At 39.4% G+C, this 26,141-nt stretch overlaps 1 protein-coding gene across 1 annotated transcript in view; it reads left to right on the top strand.

Moving 5' to 3' along the window:
- Window positions 1–26,141, top strand: part of usp34 (ubiquitin specific peptidase 34) — a 60,832-nt gene that overhangs the window by 5,741 nt on the left and 28,950 nt on the right. Inside the window, 37 exon segments of the mRNA XM_084402134.1 lie at window positions 253–724; window positions 3,574–3,624; window positions 5,037–5,186; window positions 5,276–5,343; window positions 7,155–7,347; window positions 8,358–8,419; window positions 8,497–8,578; window positions 8,691–8,783; window positions 9,845–9,970; window positions 10,114–10,243; window positions 10,381–10,511; window positions 10,814–11,559; window positions 12,594–12,808; window positions 13,574–13,689; window positions 13,773–13,900; window positions 14,004–14,093; window positions 14,800–14,895; window positions 15,395–15,477; window positions 15,571–15,725; window positions 15,824–15,937; window positions 16,022–16,121; window positions 16,468–16,627; window positions 16,852–16,978; window positions 17,119–17,266; window positions 17,792–17,892; window positions 17,977–18,186; window positions 18,799–18,924; window positions 19,897–20,019; window positions 20,161–20,244; window positions 20,475–20,561; window positions 20,996–21,196; window positions 21,287–21,369; window positions 21,830–21,870; window positions 21,954–22,078; window positions 22,899–23,051; window positions 23,869–24,029; window positions 24,547–24,851. Coding sequence (XP_084258260.1) covers window positions 253–724; window positions 3,574–3,624; window positions 5,037–5,186; window positions 5,276–5,343; window positions 7,155–7,347; window positions 8,358–8,419; window positions 8,497–8,578; window positions 8,691–8,783; window positions 9,845–9,970; window positions 10,114–10,243; window positions 10,381–10,511; window positions 10,814–11,559; window positions 12,594–12,808; window positions 13,574–13,689; window positions 13,773–13,900; window positions 14,004–14,093; window positions 14,800–14,895; window positions 15,395–15,477; window positions 15,571–15,725; window positions 15,824–15,937; window positions 16,022–16,121; window positions 16,468–16,627; window positions 16,852–16,978; window positions 17,119–17,266; window positions 17,792–17,892; window positions 17,977–18,186; window positions 18,799–18,924; window positions 19,897–20,019; window positions 20,161–20,244; window positions 20,475–20,561; window positions 20,996–21,196; window positions 21,287–21,369; window positions 21,830–21,870; window positions 21,954–22,078; window positions 22,899–23,051; window positions 23,869–24,029; window positions 24,547–24,851 — 5,636 coding nt within the window.

Below are 26,141 nucleotides of genomic sequence, written 5' to 3'. Positions count from 1 at the left end.
TGACAAATTGGACACCCTACGGATTTGTGGACTCGCACATGCGGTGGCCATTATAATTGCACATGAAGTGTGCCATTCGGGACAGGACCTTTCCCTGTGCTGGTTTTGGGAGGAATCTGTGGAACACGTGTGTTAAACCATCCTTACAGTCTATCTTCTCAGTAGCTGAAAGCGCCTTTATATTAGCCAAACTGTTATTGAAGGTAAAACTTCAAAATGACGACGGTTGATTCTCTCTGTGTTCGTTTGCAGGCAGTGTCTGTGCTGTTTTAAAGAATACAAGCACCTCGAGGTGTTCAGCCAACTGGTTTATGCCCTCATTAACTTGGTCATCGCCCAAGTAACCAACCTTCGGGACCGCCTTCGCAGTGGCCATGGCAACAGTAGGACTGAGGGGGTGGAGCCTGAATGGGGCTCCGCCCAGCCACAGCCGTCGCCCAATGAGGACGAGCCTCTGAATGTGGAACGGGACTCTGCTGATGAGGACGGTGCAGCAGAGGATGGTGATCAGCACAAGAACCAAAAGCAGGGGGTCAAACCGGACCCTCAGCCCAGGCTCGGTGATCCCGCGGCGGGCGACAGCGGGAACGAGAGCGGCCTGGACCTGTTCGCATCCTGGAGCACAGAAGACCAGGAGAAACTGCTGCTGTGTGCTGCCAAGATCTTCCAGATCCAGTTCCCCCTGTACACGGCCTACAAACACAACACACACCCCACTATAGAGGTAATACATACTCGTGTATATACAACGCTCTGTGTTTCAGAAGTGTTTTCCCGAGGCATTTAAAGTCCGCATTAACCGGAATATTAAATGAGAAAAATAAAGGGCGTGGCTTGTTTTTACTCTCCGGGAATTGATTGGATATAGAAAAGTAGGCGTTCCATTTGCTGTCAAAGATCTAGAGATTACGAAGATTACGAATAAATTAGAGATTACGAAGACAAAAAAAACGTTTGCGTGCGGGGATCAGAGCTGCACGATTAATTGTTGAAAGATTGCGATCTCGATGCAAACACCAATGCGATCTCATTCCTAAATGACAACAATTCGCCTGTGTCTATTAAACCTTTGACAAAATCACAGCGAATATTCAAATCTGCGTTTGCCGCTGAGCCAGAGAGAGCAGTTATCATGTTTAGGTGTAAAACAGCTTCTTTTCAACCACACAATATCATTATTTCTGTGTTACAAATATTCGGATATAAACACTGATGTCTACGGAAGTTATCAAAATAGAGTAAATCACCTTTTTAAAGTAACTTGGTGCTTCAAATAACGGTTGTATCAATTACATCGTTACACCAGTAGGTGGCGACAGGTGACTGTTAAAAATGTATTTCTCATTGAATCATTAATTCAATAGATTCGTTCAAAAACGCTGATTCATTCACTAATGAAACAAGTGAAGTATTTATGAGTGAGTCATTCATTGAATCAATCATTTAACCTGATTTAAAAATATATATTTTAAATAGACTGCAGCAATTAATATTTTGTCAGAAACTTTAGGATTAGCTATTTTGTTTACTTTCTCTTTTCGCGAGTGAATCGTGATCTCAGTTTGAAACCAAAAAAAACGTGCATCCAGAATCGTGCAGCTCTAGTGTGGATTAACTTGCATGGGTGAATTGTTTACCACTAGACTAGTACTGTGCGCTAACAAAGTAATTAGGGTCCATTTTGATATTATGCCGACTTTAAACTAGCAATGAAACAGAAGTAAGGTCAGATCTTTTCTTTTGTATTGTGAAAAATGTTCTGTCCATCAGTTGTTGATTGGATGTTGAGATGTGGGCGTTGCACTCAAGTGAAAGCTCGCAGTGGATTGTGGAGGGACGTGGTTTAAGTGGGATAAATTATTAATTTTGATGAAACAATACAGGGTCAAAACAAGGTTAAAAAAATAAACACGTACATAGATGAATCGATGACAATAATCTAGTACATGCATTTACAAAAATATTTTTTTTGTTTGTAAAAAGTTTCATTGAATATTTGAAGGATTAAAGGATTAGTTCACCCCAAAATGAAAATTTCCTAATAATTTAATCACCCCAATGCCATCCAAGATATCCATGTCTTTCTTTCCTCAGTGGGAGAGAAATTATGTTTTTTGAGGAAAACATTTCTGGATTTTTCTTCTAACAATGGACTTCATTGGTTACCATCGTTTTTAAGTCCAAATCAATGCAGTTTCAAAAGTCTTTGAAGTGTTTAAACGGGCTGTACGCGATCACAGCTGAAGAAGAGGTTGTTATCTAGCGAAACGATAGGTCATTAAAAAAATATGAAGAGTTCAGATGCAAAAGCCTCTAAATGCCATTTGAAATTTTCTTATAGAATGATCATTTTTATCAAGCTCGTATACTTAAAATCAATAATTTCACTTAAATGGCAATGAAGATTATCTATTAATTATCATTAAAGTGAAATTACTGAACTTAAATATACAAGCTTGATAAAAATGATCATTCTATAAGAAAATTTCAAATGGCATTTAGAGGCTTTTGCATCTGAACTCTTCATATATATATATATATAATTTATAGACTTTTTACCCTCAATAGTTCGGATTGAGCTGATCAACAAACGTACAGGGAACTACGTCATCCCGTTGAAAGGTCGCGCCGGCAATACTATTTGAACTACTATTCATATTCATCAGAATGTTATTCATATTCATATTCACTGAATACTATTACTATATATATAATAGCAAGCAATACTATTTGAACTATCCTCCTACGTACGGTCGCATTGTAAACAGTGGGGCGGTACTTCTGCCGGCGCCGGCGTGACCTTTTAACGTGATGACCTATCGTTTCGCTAGATAACAACCTCTTCTTCAGCTGTGATCGCGTACAGCCCGTTTAAACACTTCAAAGACTTTTGAAACTGCATTGATTTGGACTTAAAAACGATGGTAACCAATGAAGTCCATTGTTAGAAGAAAAATCCAGAAATGTTTTCCTCAAAAAACATAATTTCTCTCCCACTGAGGAAAGAAAGACATGGATATCTTGGATGGCATTGGGGTGAGTCAATTATTAGGAAATTTTCATTTTGGGGTGAACTAATCCTTTAAGTGCACATCGTGTACACATCATGTGCCACTTTTGTCTTTCTGATCAAGCTCACGGTGTCGTGGCCAACTGTAGTGCGATTAACTAAGCCGTATTTACACCACATTTTAAAAAGACAAATTATGTCTTTATTCTGACTGAAATCAAACAGTGTTTTTCCTGATCCTTCATTGTTGTCAGTGCCAAGTACTTGTGCCCATTAATTCTAGTTTATCAGGAAAAAATTCACTATGGATGTTTTTAATGGCATTTTTTACCTTCTGTTAGACTCAATCGAGGTAAAATACACACACCACACAAGCATTATACACTTTATAAACCACTTTATACTCTTCCAGTTAGTGCTTTGTTATTCCTGAATGATTTGGATGAACCGAATAACCTCAACACACACAAAAACTGTGTTCAGTGGGTTTTGTAGTTGCTCACTACTGTATTTATTTGGATCGCTCTCTTTTTTTAATATCTGTTTGTTGTGTTTGCCCTCAGGATATTTCGGCACAAGAGAGCAATATCCTCGGCTCTTTCTGTGATATGAATGTAAGTGTCTCTCATTCTCACACGCACACGCACACACGCACGCTCTCATGATGATGGGCTTGATTACACCGTTTAGAGATAATTTCTGAGCTCAATAGATGCGGAGTGGACGCTGCAGGACTAGACTTAACTGACTAACTAGGTGTGGCTTGTGTGTGAAAGTACGGGATGTTCTTTGTTTAGATGTTGCTTGGCGTGATTCATCCGCTCTCATGAATCATCACAGGTTTTAGTGATTAAATTTAAGCTATTCATCATTCAAACGCTATGTAAGAACGCTTTGAAGTCTAATAAATGAGAAATAATTTCGGCATGTCTTTGCGGTCTGTAAATAGCGCTGCCTGCGACTGCTTTGACAATCAGTTCATCTGTGGATTATTTCTTATAAGTTTGTGTTAATGTTACACGTTGTGTGCAAAAAAAGATATTTATGAAATATTTAATAAATAATCATTTTTAATCAAACTTTTAATGATTAATATGCACACAAATTACACCATTCACAGTACAGATCTGGCTAATAATAATTATTAAACGTTACATAAAATATTTAATGTATAATTATAATAATGTTTTATTATTAAGCATTAAATATTATTATATTATATTATTAATAATTATGATTAATTGCATTATTTATAATTATAGTAATTATATATTTATAATATTATAATATATATTAAAATTTATTATAATGTATTGTATTAATAGTAATAATTTTAATAGGTCATGTCCGGTTTTCATACACATATTATATTATTAATTGAGATTAATTACATTATTAATAATAATAATTATATTATAATTTTAATAAGTAATAAGATCATGTCTGGTTTTCATACCTATAATAATTATTATATTAATTATAATAATAATATTATTATTAATTAAATTGCTCTTAATAATAATTCTATTTTAATAGGTAATAGGTCATTTCTGGTTTTCATACTTATTATATTATATTATTATTATTATTATTAATAATTATGATTAATTACATTGTTATTAATAATAATTATATTATAATTTTAACAGGTAATATGTTTCATCTGGTTTTCATACATATATTATATTATTGTCATAATTTTGATTACTTACATCCTTTATTAATAGTAATTATTATATTTAATAGGTTATATGTTGTGTCTGGTTGTCATACCTCATATTTTCTGTATTTTATGTTATAGTTATTTAATAATTTATGTTTAGTCATAAGAATAACTGACACAAGATCCTTTGGGCCTGAATCACGAGCTAAATAGATTTTTGTGCGAATAATTTGTAAAATCTATGCATTTATTTGATTAACACTGTTTTAATGATTTGATTGAAACCTATTTTAAAGCAGGATCATGCTGTTGATGAAGTGTTGTCACGTGTGTTACACGTGTGTGTGTGTGTGTGTGTTTCAGGACGTGGAGGTTCCTCTGCACCTGCTGCGATACGTGTGTATGTTCTGCGGGAAGCACGGCCTCTCTCTGATGAAGGACTGCTTTGAGTTCGGCGCTCCTGACACTCTCCCCTTCCCCATCGCACATGCCTTCATCACCATCGTCTCTAACGTGAGTCCGACCTCTGCGTCGCCCCATCAAACCCGAGTCTGCCGTGTGTTTGACCTGTGACCAATCAGGTGTTTTTCCTGTGCACACAGATCAGAATATGGTTGCACATTCCCGCTGTGATGCAGCACATCATCCCTTTTCGCACTTACGTTATCAGGTAAGACCGCTTTTCTAAACTGCTCCTAAAGGTGTACAATTATTAAATCGATTTCATCTAATCAATCTTGACTGAGTCGTTCGAAGACAAGCGAGACAGAGGCAGAGCAGAATCTAAGTACTCTTAGAAAGAGCGCTGCCGCCCGCCAAGAGTCTGAGCTCGGTCGAGTTGCTAGGAAGAGCATCCCTCACCATAGCAACAGTCGCCACGGCTCTCCTCACATGACCTTGGGGGAGCCAGACGGCTGAGAGAGCCGGTCATGTGACTCGAGCCAGACCGGATTAGAGCAGCACAGAGAGAGAGAGAGAGTAGAAGTGTGTTCAGATGGAGAGAGATTTTTTTCAGATGGAGATTTTTTTTCTGCTGGCCAAATGTTATGTTATGTTGTCCCACCTCAAAATTACTATTATATTTTAAGATTTATCATACACACACATACACACACACACACACACACACACACACACACACACACACACACACACACACACACACACACACACACACACACACACACACACACACACACACACATATATATAATAAATGTATAATATTAAATGTACATACCATATAAATATTCATCCACCTAGAAAAATGCAATCATCCCAAAAATATTATATTATATTTGTATTATATTATTAATATTATATTTATATATTATATTATATATATATATTCATCCACCTTGAAAAGTAATCTCACCTCAAAATTATTATATTTTAATATTATATTATATAGATTATATTAAATCTTCATACCATATAAATATTCATCCACCTAGAAAAATACTATCATCCCAAAATTATAATATTATATGAAATTTGTGGTATTATATTATATTATAATTTTTGTATTAGATTTTTAATATATATATATATATATATATATATATATATATATATATTTTTTTTTTTTTTTATTATATTTATTCATCCACCTTGAAAAGTAGTCTATAAGTAGTATATTTTAATATTATATTATATAGATTATTAAATCTTCACACCATATAAATATTCATCCACCTAGACAAATACTATCATCCCTATATTATATTATATTATATTATATTATATTATATTATATTATATTATATTATATTATATTATATTATATTCAAATCTACACATTTATATATAATTTAATTTTCCATTAATATAATAAAATGCATAATGTTTTTTTTTATTGAAAGTACATTTTCGTTTCTTTACAAAAGACAAACAGACTGAAAATCATACAGCTATTATATATTCCATTCCATTATTAGACTGACACATTTATATAACATACGATATAAAATAGTTGATATGTAAATGTAATGATTAAGCCTCTGAAATGCTCTTGTCATTTGTAGTTGTTGTTTTTTTTTTTACTTTTACTAGCTTTATCATGCGGCCTGATATATCCTTTATGACTAGAAAGGTGTTTTTTTAATACCGATCCTTAAAATAATGTTTAGTCAGGTTTAATACAAGTTAAATCTCTGAGTAAAAAAAAACAAAAACAAAAAACAACATACAAATTACAGCAATGCTCTTATAATAGACGTCTAGAAGTGTTCTGTGTTGTTTGAGCTGTAAAGCTGCCGCTTTGAAGGGAGTCTACTGGACGAATATTTGTGATTAGTTGTTTTTATGTGCCAAGCATCTGGTTGTCTCTCTCTCTCTCTCTCTCTCTCTCTCTCTCTCTCTCTCTCTCTCTCTCTCTCTCTCTCTCTCTCTCTCTCTCTCTCTCTCTCTCTCTCTCTCTCTCTCTCTCTCTCTCTCTCTCTCTCTCTCTCTCTCTCTCTCTCTCTCTCTCTCTCTCTCTAGGTATCTGTGCAAGCTGTCGGATCAGGAGTTGCGTCAGAGCGCGGCGCGTAACATGGCCGATCTGATGTGGAGCACGGTGAAGGAGCCGTTGGACAGCGCACTGTGTTTCGACAGAGAGAGTTTGGATCTGGCCTTCAAGTACTTCATGAGTCCAACACTCACCATGAGACTGGCCGGACTGAGCCAGATCACAGTACGAGACGCACAAAACACACAAACGCCCTTTTTTCCCATTGTATCCAGTCTGTGCTTGATTGGTAATTGGTCAGAGCTCAAGTAAAAATCAGATTGAGCTGGCTCTTAATGGGGTTTTTCCAAATATTAAGCAGGTAGTAAGAAATGTGGGTGTTTATTTTGATTCCAATTAAAATTTTGGATTTCTTGTCAAGAAGTTGGTTCAGTCTTGTTTTTATCAGTTAAGAAACATTTCCAAGGTGAGGCGGTTTTTGAATTTTAACGATACAGAGAAGCTTATTCATGCTTTTATTTCTTCCCGCCTTGATTATTGTAATGCTTTGTTCTCTTCTTTGAACCATCGCACTTTATCGCGTTTACTATTACAAATAGCCAGATTACTGACCAGAACAAAGTTATTTCATCGTATTACACCTGTTTTAGCTTCTTTACATCGGTTACCTGTTTATTTAAGGATTGATTTTAAGATTTCATTGTTGACATATAAAGCTTTAAATGGTTTGGCACCTATATATTCTATGTTCACTTTTTCATAAAAGCATGAAAATTGACACTTATTGTACAGTTTGGTCGCAACGAGGTGTTTTTGCAATGGCTCCATTTCTGAAAATGTTCAGTGCCGCAAACTGTACATGTGTATCAAGTTTCATGCTTTTATGAAAAAGTGAACATAATTTTCACATATCACCTGGACTAATAGAGCTTTAACTATGGAATAGTTTGCCTGTTGATATTAGATCATCTGAATGTGTGTTTGTTTTTAAATGTCGTCTGAAAACGTACTTGTATAGACGTGCTTTTAATATTTTGTGAGGCCTTCTGTGTACTTTGGGTTTCGATATTTTTTTGGTTTCTTTATGTGGTGTGTATAGCTCTTCATTAATGTATTTTAATGGTTGTGTTTTTATATTGTGTAAAGCACTTTGTGCATTGTTGCATTTTAAAGTGCTATATAAATAAAATTGTGCTTACTTACTTACTTACCAACCTGTGCTTGTGTTTCTGTAGAATCAGCTGCACACCTTCAATGACGTGTGTAATAACGAGTCCCTGGTGTCTGACACCGAGACGTGAGTGTTTCGACTCCACTGCTATTAGTAGTTCGGTCAAGCTGGACCTCTGTTGACATCTTTGTTTCATCTCGCAGGTCGATAGCGAAGGAACTCGCGGACTGGCTCATCAACAACAATGTTGTGGAGCACATATTTGGACCAAATTTGCACATTGAGGTGAGGAGACGTCGCTCATATTTATCCTTGTGGTTTTTTGGTTGCATGTCTAGTTCTCTCTTGTTGCTGAGGTTTATTACTTCTGATTGTGCTTGTATTGTTTCTGCTGTAGATCATTAAACAGTGCCAAGTGATCCTGAACTTCCTGGCAGCCGAGGGCAGACTGAGCACTCAACATGTGGACTGTATATGGGCCGCCGCTCAGGTACACTCACTCACTCACTCACTCACTCACTCACTCACTCACTCACTCACTCACTCACTCACTCACTCACTCACTCACTCTCTCACACACTCACTCACTCACTCACTCACTCACTCACTCTCACACACACACTCACTCACACATTCACTCACTCACGCATAATAATAAAAATTTATTACTGACTATATAATAACAGCAATATAACTAATAAATGGAAAATTACTTTTATTTAATTACTGAATGTTGCCTTTTGTAAATGTTGCATACTATGTTCTAAACTTTTTTTTAAAACATCTTTATTTTTTTATTTCTTTTAGTGAAACACATGCAAAAGAACAGAACAGAACAGTCAGGTCACCAGTGGTATCACATACAATTATGATTTTCATATGCAGTTAGCTTCATATCGGAGGTTACTTTCCCAATAATTCCAGAAAAAAAAGAGAGACATAAAAAATATAGGGCAGGTAAGAACAAAAATCGGCAGGCAAATATTTAGTAAGTCCATAAAAGGTTCAAGTCCATTCAGTCCCCTCAAAAAACACACAAATCCAGTATTTTTTCATTGATCAAATAATTCACATACAGAAAAATAGGAAATGACTATCAATATGATAATACTGAAATATTACTAAAGTGTGGAGAGGAAGAAGAGAAAACACTTAAAATAATATATTTAAAAAAACGACTTAAAATGACAAAAACACAACAAAATTACTAAAACTTAACATAAAAACCGACAATATAAACACAGGCTTTCCATTCAAAATATTCATTGATAATATGATAGTACATAAATACTAAAATAACACTGCATACTATGTATTGACTATTGAGTAATAGACACTTTCCTGTAGAGCTGTTACTATTGTTGCCATTTTTAAGAGGTTTTACTGTATTTTCGAGTAGATTCTGCCCTCTTGATACAAGTCAATGAAAACAAGAACACACACACACACACACACACACACACACGCACACACACTCTCTCTTTCTCTATTCGGCCTTTGTGACTCATTTATTTGTCTCATTAACTCTGTGTCTCTGTGTGTTTTCTGTAGCTGAAACACTGCAGTCGCTACATCCATGACCTGTTCCCCTCGCTCATAAAGAACCTGGACCCGGTTCCTCTGCGGCACGTGCTCAGCCTGGTGTCAGGGTTACACCCCAGCGCACACACCGAACAGGTACGCAGTTCAGTCACATGCTCGGATGATTTGTGATTAACATTAACACACTCGTTTGAGCTCTCACTCTCATACGTTGGTGAATTTTGAGACAGACTAAAGTAAACGTATTTGTGGTTGCTGAGTTGTTTCTCTGTGCGCAGACGCTGTATTTGGCGTCCATGTTGATCAAGGCCTTGTGGAATAACGCCCTGGCTGCCAAAACTCAGCTGTCCAAACAGAGCTCCTTCGCCTCCCTGCTCAACACCAACATTCCCATGGGCAACAAGAAAGGTGCGTGGCTTCTGCTTTTTCATGTTCATGCCACAGATTTAAGATTTATCTCAATTTGAAGTTGGCGTCGATGAACGCTACATGTGGATTCTGTTCACAAAATACTGAATTAGACACTTCTTGTTGTATTCTTACAGGTTCTCCTGCAGGAAGCCCAGAGAGCAGTGACAACAGCGACACACATCACAGTGGAGGAAGTGACATGGAGATGGACGAGCCAATCATGAGCAGCGGAAAACGAGGGCAGCAGAGGCTGTCGGACACAGAGGTAACGTTCGCGCATATTCCAAAATATTTCATGAAAACAAGTGTCATTCAGCTTAATTTAGATTTAGGTTAGGGCTGCACGATTAATCGCAATGAAACCGCACGCGATTTGGCAAAGGATGCAATTATTTTATGCACAGCTTGTCAGTGCAGCGGCTGATCGGTAGTAAATGCTGCTTCATCTGAACACCAGAGGGCGTCTCACACACACACGCCAAATATGTCCCGTAGAAGTACAATAACGGCCCTAATTTAGGTGTTTTTTTGCTAGTCAAGTAATTTATGTGTCTTTTGCTATTCTAGGAGTCTCTGCAGGGCAGCTCGGACGAGACGGCTAACAGTGGCGAGGAGGGCAGCAGCAGCGGACGCAGCGAAGCCTCGAGCAACGAGGCCGGATCCAGTCGAGCCAGCCAATCAGCAGGCAGCCCTGGCAGCGAGATGCACTCCGACGACATGGCTGACAGTGAGGCCCTGAAAGAGGAGGAGGAGGAGGAGGAAGAAGAGGAGGATGACGACGAGGATGATGACGAGGATGATGAGGACGATGAAGACGACAGACCCGCCGTCACATCCGAGAGCAGCCCGCAAAAAGAAACCCGAGAGCCTTCCACATCAGAGATGCGCAAACGCAAAGCCGGCGAAGCCCTCGGAGAGATTCAAGGTCCTCCAGAGCGTCCCGGCATTCCCGTCTCCGGACTTTCCAAAACAAAATCCATCCCTTTCAGCCCAGAAGCAGCCGCTGCCATGGTTGCCTCGTCTTCCTCCCTTAGGATCCTTGAACCCTGCTCTTCTTCATCGTTGTGCCTGGAGGGAACGTCGGGAGAACAGGCTGATCCCTCCTCACATTCCCAATCCCAGGATCCCCAGCACCCGCAGCAGGGCGGCACGGAGATGGACTCCTCCGGTTCCCAGGAGCCGTCATGTATGCCTCGACCGACGGACTTCCTGACGGAGGCCATGGGCAACGAGTTCTTCAACTGCAGGCGTTTCATCAGCCCTCAGCATCACCATCATCATCACCACCATCATCATCATCACCAACATGATGGGTGAGGCTACCTTTCAAATGTGGTGTTGACGTTTCTCTGCCAACACCTAGTGAGCTCCCTTAATGTCTAAAACTGTGCATTATGGGATTGGGATCTTAGAGAGGACCTATTAAGTCTTGATTTTGTTTTTAGGGTCTACTAGAATGGGTGATTGCATGCTTGAATGTTCAAAAAAACACGTTGTTTTTCACATGTTTCACATTGTTGCAGCGCTTCTCTTCCCAGTCTGTCAGTAACGCTCTGTTTAGTTCCTGTCTCTATGAAGCCCCTCCTTCTGAAATGCACACTGTGCTCTGATTGATCGGCTGGACCAGTGTTTTGTGATTGGTCAACTGCTTCAGACTTGTTTGGGAACTTCTAATACAACTATATTGTGACGTGTTTGTTCCCGAAAGCAAACTCATGACTACATTAGAGGTGTTTCAGGGAGTTCAGAAACAGTGACACTGATATAGAGAATAACTCCCGTCGGAGGGACTTTGTGCTTTTGGAACTTTGCAGACCTTTTTCATGCTCAAACAGCAACATTACACAAAAAAAGTTGCCTTAAGTCGTTGTCCATGTAGGCGGCTCACTAGGTTTTGACTCAGAGTAGAAGTCTGCAGTCCTGCGGCACAACGCAGGATATCTGGGACATGTCGCAACAGTGCAGCGTGGGACTAGTTTTTGCTAGATTAATGGATGCGGGAGGGAAGATACTGATATGTGTGCGGGAAACGGGACAAAGAAATGACTCATGGACCCCTGTAGTAATGATAATAATAACAATAACAGCACCGCACAAGTCACTGGAGATCTGAAGCGTTGTGTGTTTGGAAATTAGAATTGGAATAGAATTTAACCGGAATAGGACTGAAAAATCAGCGTAGACCTCTTCCTACGGGCTTTTGTGGGTGGGAACGGGACAAAAACGTTAAAGTGTCGGTCGGAAGCGGGATAAAATATAACATAGTTTTGGCGGGAGCAGCACAGAATCACAGAGCCATTGTTTTCTGGTAACATACTCTTAACACACACACTCTCTCTCTCCGCAGTCACATGGTAGAGGACATGCTGAGCGCCGATGACGTAAGCTGCAGCAGTTCCCAAGTCAGCGCCAAATCCGAGAAGAACATGGCGGATTTTGACGGAGAAGAGTCCGGATGTGAGGAAGAGCTGGTCCAGATCAACTCTCACGCTGAGCTCAGCTCACACCTGCAGCAACACCTGCCCAACCTGGCCTCCATATACCACGAACACCTGGTGCAAGGTACACGCACACCTCAGTGAAGCGCGGCACTGTGTGTTCATTTACACACAAGCGGGATTTTAGTGTCTCGGAGAAGCGCTAAATGGCGCACCACACAAACTCCATCACTGCAAACTCGCAGTACCCAGCAAGTAATAGCCGTCATATCACCGTCTAGGTTTACTAGACCGATATAGTCCGACTATGAGTAACCCACTTCTAGCCAAAATAATATAGTTTTTGCCAAAATAACTTGTAAGATGTATGATATTTCATCATGTAAGCAAAGTCAACAGTGATTACAAGGCATTAGGTTGAATTCTTTTGACGTTATCTAATTGATGACTAGTCTATTCTTGGGCTATGGTTAGACGTCTATTAAGTTTTCACTGACAGCCCAGATTTAGCCTTGTTTCAGCCTAGACGTCAGGGCTGTGTTTAGACGGCTATTAGAAGTCTTTTAAACGCAAAATTGCTTCCTGGGAACATGCATTTGAAACCGCAGCACCGCCCCAACTGTCTTCCCATATTTGTAATGAGAATTGGTAATAAATCTGTTGTCAAAAGAGAACCTTTAAGGTCTTCTTCCTTCAAAATAAAAGCTGTTTTAATATTTGAAAGCATAGAAATGAACATAAATCTTAGTATTGTAATTTCAGTCAGATTAGAACTTTTACACATTAGAAATAAAGTAATAAGACAGTGAGACACTGAGTTAATTTTATCTGACAAAAGTCACATGATCGTTTTAGTCCGACGTTTCATTTTTCTAAATGTCCGCTCCAGGTCCGTCGGTGCACAAACATCAGTACTCAACCCACGCTGTGACTGACATCAACCTGGACAACGTCTGCAAGAACGGAAACACTCTTCTGTGGGACCTAGTCCAGGACGATAATGCGGTATGTTCACTTCACCGCAGACTATCTGAAGCATTTTGTGTGTAGATTGCGATTCTCATGTTGTTGTTGTTGTTGTGAACCAGATCCACCTATCGGAGGGCTTGATCAATGAGGCGGAGAAGCTGTTGTGCTCTCTGGTCTGCTGGTTCACTGACCGTCAGATCCGCATGCGTTTCATCGAGGGCTGTCTGGAGAACCTCGCCAACCACCGGTGAGGCCTTTACAGAGCTGTATGAAACTGCTGAAGAGGTTTGGTCTTCTCTCAGGTCCTGTAGGAGATATTTGACCGTTGTGTTTCTGTGTGTGTTCATCAGGTCGGTGGTGGTGTCCTTGCGTTTGCTGCCGAAGCTCTTTGGGACGTTTCAGCAGTTCGGCTCCAGCTATGACACTCATTGGATTACCATGTAAGAGAAATGTTCAATTAATAATTGATCGTTCACAAAGAACTAAAGTGTCGAGAGGAAGAAGAAGAAAAAACACTTTAAAAAAAAATAAATATAAAAAAAAAATAATTCAAATGACAAAAACACAACAAAATTACTAAAACTTAACATGAAAACCGACAATATAAACAACAAGCCACACCGCTTTCACACCACACATGTTCTCACGCAGTGAAAAATACTTGGCGGACTAAAGAGGAAACTGACAACGCCTCGACAGACAGGACAGAGATGGTTAATGTTGATATGAAACAGAGTCTCAACTTTCAAATTTAGTCATTTTTTAAAGAAATTTAAACAATAAATGCTGTTTTGTGTCTCTTTAATGTGTCTAACAGATCGCTCAGTTAAAGCTGCTCGTGAACCGATCATCTCTTCCTTCTAGTTAATTTATAGCTTCAAATAAACATGAATGAACATTCAGCACACACAGTTTTTCAGACGTCAGCACACACAGTTTTTCAAGTTCAAATCCACCGGCGTTAATCTACTATCTCTCCTGACTGCTTTGTCAGACAAAATGGCGGATTCGCGGATGGCGGATTATGATTGGTCAGATCGCCTGTCAATCAAACTCCCTGTGAAGGGTGAATTGGAACTTGGATTAGTTTACAGATGTTTTTGAATGAGTAAATGTTCATATTTTCCCTGTGTGTGTGTACTGCAGGTGGGCGGAGAAGGAGCTGCACATGATGAAGCTCTTCTTTGATGATCTGCTACACTATATCCAGGACGTGAGAGAGCAGCGCCACAAATTCGCTCTGTAAGTCTGGGTGTTTGTCTATATTTCTGTACTACCGTTCAAACGTTTAGAGTCGGTAGATTCTGTTGTTGCTGAAGTCTCTTCTGCTCACCAAGACTGCATTTGATTTATCAAAAATACTGTAATATTGTGAAATATTATTACAATATAACACGATTGTTATCAATTTGATTCTATTTTAAAATGTAATTTATTTCTGTGATCAAAGCTGAATTTACAGCATCATTTCTCCAGTCTTCAGTGTCAATTGATCCTTCAGAAATCATTCTAATATGATCAATTATCAATATTGAAAACAGTTGTGCTGCTTAATACTTCTGTGGAAACCGTGATATATTTTTCTCAGGATTCTTAGATGTGTAGAAAGTTCAAAAGAACAGCATTTATTTGAAATGGAATTTTTTGTACCATCACAAATGTATTTACTGTCACTTTTGATCAACTAAATGTGTCCTTTCTGAATAAATGTGAGTTTTGACATCAATCCCATGTGTCTCAGGTACAGTCACAGCGCGGAGGTGCAGGTGCGTCTGCAGTTCCTCACCTGTGTGTTCTCAACGCTCGGATCACCTGACCACTTCAGTGAGCGTCTCTCTTTATCTCTCACACATCGCTGCCTGTGTGCATGTGAGAATTGCTCTGTAACAATATGAATATCCTGTTTGTGTGTGTCAGGGTTGAGTCTGGAGCAGGTGGACATCCTGTGGCACTGTTTAGTGGAGGACTCTGAGTGTTACGACGACGCCTTGCACTGGTTCCTTAACCAGGTCCGCAGTAAAGACCAGCACGCGATGGGCATGGAGACATATAAACATCTCTTCCTGGAGAAGGTCTGGCTAGCGTTTAGTTAAACCCTAACCTTTATACAGTATGTGCCATGATAATGAATCTTTCATCACCTGAATTTCCCCGTCTCTCTCCTTCTCAGATGCCTCAGCTGAAGCCTGAGACGATCAGCATGACGGGACTTAACCTGTTTCAGCATCTGTGTAATCTGGCTCGTCTGGCCACCAGTGCTTATGACAGCAGCTCCAACTGCGAGGTTTGATGCAGCAAATCTCGAAACCTCTCTGGTTTGTCTCGATATGTTCTTCTTTCTGACCTCTCTCTCTCTCTCTCTCTGTAGTTGTGTGGTATGGATCAGCTGTGGGGAATCGCATTGAGGGCTCAGTCTGCTGACATCAGTCGAGCTGCGATCCAGTACATCAACTCCTATTACATCAGCGGTCAGTTAACAACAAACTCTTACATGTATTGTAGAATTCATAACCATTAAATGTTAAGAGTTTTATAACCTCTCAGGTCTAGAATAAATGCAGGAAGAAACATTATTGTTCTCAATTGTTTTACTAAAGAGATGTTTGGGTTTTGGATTTTGTATTGGATTGATGGATGGATGGATAAATAGATAGGATGGATGGTAAATAGATGGATGGATGGAAAGGAGGATGGATCGATGGATACCGGATACCTAGATGGGATGGATGGATAGATGGATGATAAATATTTAATTGTATTCTGAATAAATGTGAGTGTGTAATGTGATGTATTGATGAGTGTGTGTAACCGCAGGTAAAACGGGTCTGGAGAAGGAGCAGGAGTTCATCAGTAAGTGTATGGAGAGCTTGATGATGGCGTCTGCTAACCTGGAGAAAGACGCCCACTCCAGCCTCACCATCATCGAGAGAGGACTTCTGCTGCTCAAAACACACCTGGAGGCCTTCAGACGCAGGTATACACACACACTCACATCCCCTCACTCGCACTGCAAGAAAACATGCTTACATGAGAAATTCTCTGTTGTTTAATTTTTTTTATATATCAAAATGTAAACAGTCATGTGCACATTGAATAAGTTTAATTGCTGGGAACATTTAGGACCTTCACCCTGTAAAATAGCACAGTTATGGCATTTACTTTTGTCTAAACTCACTGTGTGTGTGTGTGTGTTTTCAGGTTTGCGTATCACCTGCGTCAGTGGCAGATCGAGGGGACGGGCATCAGCAGTCATCTGAAAGCTCTCAGTGATAAACAGTCTCTCCCGCTCAGAATCGTGTGTCAACCGGCAGGACTCCCTGACAAGGTTCATCATCATCTTCATCATCATCATCATCATCACTACTATTTGCTCAGACTTCAAGCTGAGTTTAAAAAAGCTTTCTTCATGAACGAGCAGTGTTTCCTCCATCTTCTCTCGTGCTCATTCTCATGTTGTGTGTGTAGATGACGATCGAGATGTACCCCAGTGATCAGGTGGCTGATCTGAGGGCAGAGGTCACGCACTGGTACGAGAACCTTCAGAAGGATCAGCTCAGCCAGCAGGCGCAGCTGCAGGAGTTCGGCCAAACCAGCCGGCAGCAGGACTTCCCAGGTATACACACACACACACACACACACACACACACACGCACACACACACACACACACAGAAAACAGATGCTCTATTCACTGGCGTCTGAACCATTAGTATATTGAACACAAATGTGCATAAACAAAAAATATCTGTCTATCTATCCGTATATCTATCTATCTATCTATCTGTCTATCTGTCTATCTATCCGTCTGTCTATCCGTCAGTCTATCTATCTATCCATCTGTCTATCTATCTGTCTGTCTGTCTATCTTTCCGTCTGTCTGTCTATCTATCTATCTATCTATCTATCTATCTATCTATCCGTCTGTCTGTCTTTGTCTATTTATCTGTCTATCCATCCATTTTTTTAAGAATCAGTCAACATAAAAAAAAAAATAATATAAAATGTATAACATGTATATATAGTAATCAATCATATATATAAAGGTAAAACTTAAATTAGTCAATTTACAAGTACAAATGATTGTTCATATGGCAACATGCTGCAGTCAGATTAATGTGTGTGTGTGTTTTTCTGTTCAGGTGGTCTGATGGGTCCGGTGCGCATGATCTCATCAGGACACGAGCTGACCACCGACTACGATGAGAAGACTCTTCATGAGCTCGGCTTCAAGGACATGCAGGTAAACCACAACAAACCCACATACGGCCGCGCACCCACAACCCTAGAACCTAAAACACTGAGAGACTCTCCTGTGTGCCGTCAGATGGTGTTTGTGTCTCTGGGTGCTCCGCGGAGAGAGAGGAAGGGCGAGGGCGTCCAGCTGCCGGCGTCGTGTCTGCCGCCCCCTCAGAAGGAGCACATCCCCATGCTTCTGCTGCTTCAGGAGCCCCACCTCACCACCCTCTTCGACCTGCTGGAGATGCTGGCCTGCTTCAAACCGCCCGGCCCCGACAGACCCCAGCACAGCACTGAGGTAACGTCCCGCTCCACACTTCTGACCCGCTCCAGCCTGAGTGAAACCAGCGTCCAATCCAGTGTGTTTCCTCCAAGCGGCAACCTTCCTGTCTCTCTCTGTTGAATCTAACACAGAAGTGACTTAAACTGCAATTCATCGACTGGCCACTAGAGACAGGCTCCAAAAGAGAGTCAATTCCATAAACCCCCATGTTAAAATGCCCAACTTTACAGCAGAAAAAAAACATGTTTACAGCCTGGTACAAAAAGTGGTTTTGGTCTATAAAGCTAATTTTGCCCTTCATGACAACTGTGAGGGGGGTGAATTTTTTTTAAAACTCATCCGTTTAAATGATATTAAGCCTTAAAGTTCTGCATAATTAAGGGCGTGGCCACTTGAGTGACGGGTGGATTGCCGCTGCTGTCACTACTAGCCGTTTGCCTGCTGTCTGTTAGCGTCACGTCACCTCAGATAATCCCGCCTCTTTGCCTATTTTCATTTATCCGGGAGTGACGCGCAGCCAAGATGGCGACGGCCGGCTCCGCCAAAAATGCTCTTCAGAAACCTACGGGTGACGTCACGGACGACTACGTCCATATGTTTTTAACAGTCTATGGTTTCTTCCTGCAGAGCGTTCGCTGCGAGGAGCTGCACCTCCACGCGGAGAATCTCTCCCGCCGAGTGTGGGAGCTGCTCATGCTGCTGCCCACGTGTCCCAGCATGCTCCAGGCCTTCCAGAACATCTCCGATGACACGGTCAGTCACATGTTTACCATTGATTTAAGGCCAGACACCCCAGGTAATTAGGGTAGAAAATGTACACTATACTTCCCGAGTTGATAATAATAACATTAAGAATTAAAAACAAAAACAAATTGTATTACAAGTTTCCAGAAATGTTATGTTTAAATATGCACTAATTTGCATGTTTTCAGAAGAGCAATCTGAACAATGAATAAAGCCAGGTTCAGCATTTTTGTTTCATTTTGTTGACATAGTAAAGTTTTTATCACATAAATAAAAAAATACGGTCAACTGCCAGAAAAAAATACATTATCACCATGTATTTTATTAAGTATGTTTATAAAATCAGGCAAATGAAGTTTAAGAATATTAATAGGAATAAAACTGTGAAGTTTGGTGTATGTAAGGGCCACCGAAGAGGGGATTTCTTGCTCGGTGAAGGAGAAAAAAACTATTTTTTAGGAAACAGCCTTTATAAATATGTATTGTTTATTTTACTGCACTTCATCTGTTTGCATCAGGAGATTCCAATTACAATTAAAGTGATAGCTCACCCAAAGATGAAAATCCTGTCATCATTTACTCATCCTCAAGTTGTTAAAAACCTGTATGAGTTGCTTTCTTCTGCTGAACACAAAAGAAAATATATTGAAGAATATGGGTAACCAAACAGTTGATGGACCCCATTGACTTCCATACATAGTATGGAAAAAAAATACAATGGAAGTCAATGGGGTCCATCAACTGATTGGTTACCCAAATTCTTCAATATATCTAAATATCTTTTGTGTTCAGCAGAAGAAAGAAACTCATAGAGGTTTGGAACAACATGACAAGATTTTAATTTTTGGTGAACTATCCCTTTAAAAGTGTCTGAAATAATGTGTTATGAAACGGCAAATAGCCCAAAATCCCCTGCATAAAAAAACATAATTTGAACTTATGCAATGCATGAAAGTTTATTCATGTTCATTGTGACTTTAGGGATCTGACGGGTTGTGCTGGAAGGATCTGCTGAGGATCAAGAGCCCCCATAAGCTGCTTTACGCTTTAGAAATCATTGAAGCCCTGGGCAAACCCAACCGCAGGATTCACCGCGAGTCTACGGTACACACACACACACACACACACACACACACACACACACACACACACACACACACACGATCTCCGTCACACATGCAGCCCTGCAGGTCTGTTAATGAAAGCTTCTCATGCACGAGGCGTGTGTGTTTATGTGTATTTCAGGGCAGTTACAGTGATCTGTATCCAGACTCTGACGACTCCAGTGAGGAACAGATTGAGAACAGCAAGAACACCTGGAGCTGCAAGGTACAAACGCCTCTTCTCACACTTCCACTGAAAAGGATCTGTTGTTATTGGTTCTTGACTTGTGAACTAGTTGGAACTCCAAATGTAGAGGTTTTAGTAAAATGATTATGCCATTTGTAATTGTACAGCTCTGTTCCAGCTCTGAATTGACTGTATGGTGTGTGTGTGTATATATGAGCTGCACGCACGTCTCTGTATAACACATTCACACACGTGTCTCTCTCTTGTAGTTTGTGTCGTCTGGAGGCCTTCAGCTTCTGCTGGACATTTTTAACTCTGCGATTTTAGAGCCGAAAGAACAAGAATCATGGACAGTGGTGAGTGTCAAGAACCAAAGGAAGCAATAAAACAATTAAGCCTGATTTTATATTTATTTTTAGAATTGGCATTATGATATGATTTTTTTACTATAATATGAAAAATGTTGATATGATTTTATTTTATAATCGTACAGTGTAAATATAAATAATGCCTGAATTAGTTGTACTGAATGTCTGCACATTTTTTTTTCTTCTAACAATGAGAAATTCTTTTTTTAATTAATTAATTAATTTTTCGAGGTAATGTGCATAATTGTTTTAAAGATAATGTATAAAGTCTTATCGTTCATATAGCATTTGTTCATATCAAAAAGCCTTATTTCTTCATCTTTTCTAATGACTTTGATGTGAATCAAGCCCTGGGCATTTTCTCTGTGAGATGAATGAACAGCTGTGAACATCATCTTGCTTTTGTTTTCTTGTCTCTGTAGTGGTTGTTGGACTGTCTGGCATGTCTGCTGAAACTCATTTGTCAGTTTGCGGTGGATCCGGCCGATCTGGACCTGGCTTATCATGATGTTTTTGCCTGGTCTGGTCTCACGGACACTCAGAGAAAGAGGGCGTGGCCTGGGAAGTCCCGTAAATCCACCGGGGATCATGGGAAGGGCCTGCATATACCCCGTCTTACAGAGGTGTGAACCTTCTTCTGAATTCTCTTTTCTCTCGGTGTATGTGTGTATGTTTGCTGTGATTAATTTTGAGATCTTGTCCTGCTCTGTCAGGTTTTTCTAAGTCTTGTTCAAGGCACCAACCTCATCCAGCGGCTCATCAACGTGGCCTACACATACGACAATCTGGCGCACAGGTGAACAGCATACACACACACACACACACACACACACACACTGGAGTCTCCATTTATCATTGATTTAGTTTAACATTGGCATTTTGCTAGGATAACAAAGTAATACTCTTAATAAACTTAGAAATACAGTCTACACAAACTGTGTAAAATATTGTATTTTTAATGTATTTCTAACTCTTTTTAGTGATACTTATCAGTATGAAAAATTATTTCATATTATTTATTATTTATATATTATGTTATTATTATATAATTATATTTAACAATATTATATATGTAATTGATAAAAATAAATAAAATATATTATTTAAATAATATTATTATAATAAAAATAATGTTTATAAATAATTACAACAAATTGATACTCTAATATGTGTAAAAATACAGTCTGCACATATTCTTTTTAGAGTTTTTCCAGTCTGTTTTTTTTTTTACCTTCTGTCTTCTGATTGTCCTGCAGGGTTCTGAAGGCCCAATCAGATCACAGATCCAGGCACGAGGGTAAGCACATGATTGGTTATATATCTTTGAAGGTTTTTAATTTTCTCTACTCATTACTCATTTCTGGTGATGTGTTTGTGCAGTGACTCATTACTCCATGTGGCTGCTGGTGAGCTGGGCTCACTGCTGTTCTCTGGTGAAGTCCAGCCTGGCCGACAGCGAACATCTCCACGACTGGCTGAAGAAGCTCACGCTGCTCATTCCTGAGGTAAACCAACACATCTGGAATGACTTTCCTCTGCTACTGTTGTAATTAAGGTCATTTAGTTGGGGAACAATTACATTAACCAATCAAATCATAGCTATTCAGCCCAGTTAATATAATTGAGCTCCACCCTACATCTCACAAAATAATTTGTGGATTGCAACATATTCTGAAAATTAAATGCTTTATTATATATATATATATATATATATATATATATGTATGTATATATATTTTTTATATATTTTGTTTTTTATTTATTTTATGTTTGCTTACGTTTATGCATTTGGCAGTTTATCCACAGCAACTTACATTTTTATTCAGTTTTTTCTACACATTTTTTTTATTTTTATTTTTTTATTCCTGGGAATTAAACACATGACCATGATTTTGCTAATGCCATTCTCTGCTGTTTGAGTCTTTCCTCTGATACTGTTGTTATTAAGGTCATGTGGGTGGATAACAATCACATTTAACCAATCAAATCACAGCTTTTCAGCCTAATCATTGAAAGCAAGTTCCACCTACATCCTTCAAAATAATTTATGAAAAGAAAGTTAAATACATTGTAAATGCCATTGATATTCATTTTTATTAAAAAAAAATATGCATTTGATAGACTAAATTCTTTAATTCTTTATAAAAAATAAACAATTAAATAAAAATGAATATCAATGGTATTACATTGCATTCAAGGTAAACATGTTTTCTGAGGTCATGCATTCCCTGTGAATTGAACCCATGACCTTGCTGTTTCTATCACCATGCCCTACTGCTAATGCACCTGTGCTGACAGAGCTGTGTTGTGTGTGTGTGTGGGCAGACGGCGGTGCGTCAGGAGGCGTGCAGTGGTCTGTATAAGCTCTCTCTGTCGGGACTGGAGGGAGGAGAATCCATCAACAGATCCTTCCTGCTGCTCGCCGCGTCCACGCTGCTCAAGTTCCTGCCCGACGCACAGGCCCTTAAACCCCTCAGAGTCAGTACACACTCTTCAAACTCTTTATGTGCCAGTGTTAGTTATGGAATGTTATGGTTTATATGTGGATCAAAAGAGTTCATTAAAGTTGTTCTAAGACAAGAACGGGTATTATTCAAAATTCCACTTCAAATGTTGACTACTGTGTATATATAAATATATAAGCTTTTATTTTTAATAATTTTAGTTTTCATTTTAGTAAATTCTTTGGTAATTTTATTATGTGCTTTTGTTATTCTTATTAGTTTTTTGTATATTTCTAAATAGTTTTATTTCAGTTTAAGTTTTTAAGTTAGTAATTTCGGTACATCAACTTGCAACACAAGTTTTCTATGGAATCTTGTAGGCAGAAATGTAGGAAATAAACTTGCCAGATTTGCTAGATAAAATGGTGCAATTACCTTTTTTTTTGTATTACCTAATTTTATTTTGTTGCAGAAACAAGCTTCCATAGTTTTCCATCTAATATTTATATTTTATTTTATTTCAGCTTTATTTCAAATAATTTTTTTAAAATGGCTTTAGATTTTATAGGGCTTAATGTTTTTGAAAACAATACCGTTAAACGTGTCCGTGTAAACTACATGGGGGATGGTTTTGACTACGTTGTTTTCTGTAAGCGAAACTTTCCAAAAACGCAATAAATATAAAACCTTTTGGTGTTTGGTATGTTTTCGGTACGGTGTTGTCATGTAAACGCACTCTTAAGATTTAGTTAATGATAACAACACAGGTGCTTGCGCAGTGTTATTTACCCATTGCATTTTTGGGTGCTTTATTCCTTTAATTGAGTGTATTTGTGTGTGTTTTGGTGCAGGTGGAGGATTTTGAGGAGGAAGCCATGTTTCGCACCGGCTGTAAGGAATACTTCTGGCTGCTCTGTAAACTCATCGACAACATCCACGTGAAGGACGCCAGTCAGACCACCCTGCTGGACCTGGACGCCCTGGCCCGACACCTCGCCGACTGCATCCGCAGGTCAAACACGCTCCTTCTGCTCCCATTACTGGAGGAGTTTTGGTTATGCTTGGACACCTTAAAATCAAACTGAAATAATAGTATTCACTTTTTTAACTTTAGTTAGTGTGTAATGTTGCTGTTTGAGCATAAACAACATCTGCAAAGTTACAACGCTGAAAGTTCAAAGCAAAGGGAGATATTTGCTTTTAAAGAAATCGTTTTTTTTTATTAACAAGCTGTTAAAGCTCCGCCCACTGTGCCGGAAGTAGCAGCTCATTTGCATTTAAAGGGGCGTTTTTGCTCACCCTGAAAAAGGGACAATTTTAACATGCTATATAAAATGATCTGTGGGGTATTTTGATCTAAAACTTCACATACACACTCTGGGGACATTTTTAGTCTGGGGACTTATTTTACATCTTGTAAAAAGGGCATTATACACCCCTTTAAGCAAAAACGATCTTTTATGTGTCCAAATACTGAAGCACACTATTGGACAGTTTTGTACAGCATGTCGTTGTTTTTCCACTCGCAGTCGTGAGATTTTGGACCAGCAGGACGGGGCGATCGAGGACGACGGTCTGACGGGTCTCCTGCGTCTGGCCACCAGCGTCCTGAAGCACAAGCCCCCGTTTAAGTTCTCGCGGGAGGGTCAGGAGTTCCTCAGGGACACGTATGACCTGCTGTTCCTGCTGCCCAGCCTGAAGGACCGTCAGCAGCCCAAATGCAAGAGTCCCGCGGCCCGCGCCGCCGCCTACGACCTGCTGGTGGAGGTGGTGAAGGGTTCGGTGGAGAACTACAGACTCCTGCACAACTGGGTCATGTCGCAGCACATGCAGGGTGAGCAGGACATCTCATTGACTTGTGTTGGTTTAAATTAAGTGATTCGATTTTTTTTTTATTAATTTAGATTAAAGGAGCACTTCACCCATGGGAACATTGATCTTTATTGAAAGTGGGTCATATATGTAGTCGAAATGTAAAATTAATTTTGAATTTGGTGCCTTCTTGGCCGAGGAAAGAAAGAAAGTAACTTCAGGACGCATTTGTATGAAAGACACCAACTCCCACAATGCACCACATTGCACAGCTGCGCAAGCCACTCCCACTAATCCAGAAAGCGCATATCTGCCTAAGAGAAATAACTCTTCCGTCTACAAGGCTAGCTACCACCAGAGCTTGAAATTTATGGTGCCTTCACGTGCTATGGTATTTATGGTAAATACCAAAAGCCGACATGGAAAATGCACATGAACACCCCCTCATGTGGTATTTTCCACTGGGCAACTCGTAGAATATTTTGATGCACGAGTTGCCGAGATGAGATAACCTTTGACCTTTTCAAAATGGCAGAGAGCAACGCAAGATTCGTGAATACTGTTAGCGGATAGTTTTTGTAGCCTATACAATGTTGTGTCATTAACGATTGCAATATAATGCGTTAACACTCAATTTCAACTTCGCCGCAATTTCCTTGGTTCATATTTAATCATTTTATGTCATGTTTTATTTTTTTTAATTATTAATTATGTTTTAATCATCAGAAAGCACCACATTTACGTTTTTTTTTTTTTTTGTAAAGATAAAAAAAATCTACTCTACTGACACAGACCTTGCGGGTACTACATTACGACAACAAAAGCACTTGAACACAACACACTGGTAAATACCAGTTCACAAGTGGAAAATATCATCTTTTCCATAGCACGTGAAGGCAGCATAATTTCACACAAAATGTCTAGTTAGTTGGCGAACTCATTAGTGAATTACTCTTCATTTGTATTTCTTTCGAAGTGGTGAATTATTGCATTGTAACGTTACCTGGATGTTCAGTCAGATGCGGTGCGAAACTAGGATAGTTCACAACACAAACGTCCGTGTCCTCGTCTGATTCACAACACAAACGTCCGTGTCCTCGTCTGATTCACAACACAAACGTCCGTGTCCTCGTCTGATTCACAACACAAACGTCCGTGTCCTCGTCTGATTCACAACACAAACGTCCGTGTCCTTGTCTGATTCACAACACAAACGTCCGTGTCCTCGTCTGATTCACAACACAAACGTCCGTGTCCTCGTCTGATTCACAACACAAACGTCCGTGTCCTCGTCTGATTCAGAGATTTCATC

This window comes from Rutilus rutilus (genome assembly GCF_951802725.1).
Source record: "Rutilus rutilus genome assembly, chromosome: 2".
Taxonomy (NCBI): domain Eukaryota; kingdom Metazoa; phylum Chordata; class Actinopteri; order Cypriniformes; family Leuciscidae; genus Rutilus; species Rutilus rutilus.
Note: the sequence above shows the minus strand (reverse complement) of the source record. Positions and strands in the feature narration are given on the sequence as shown.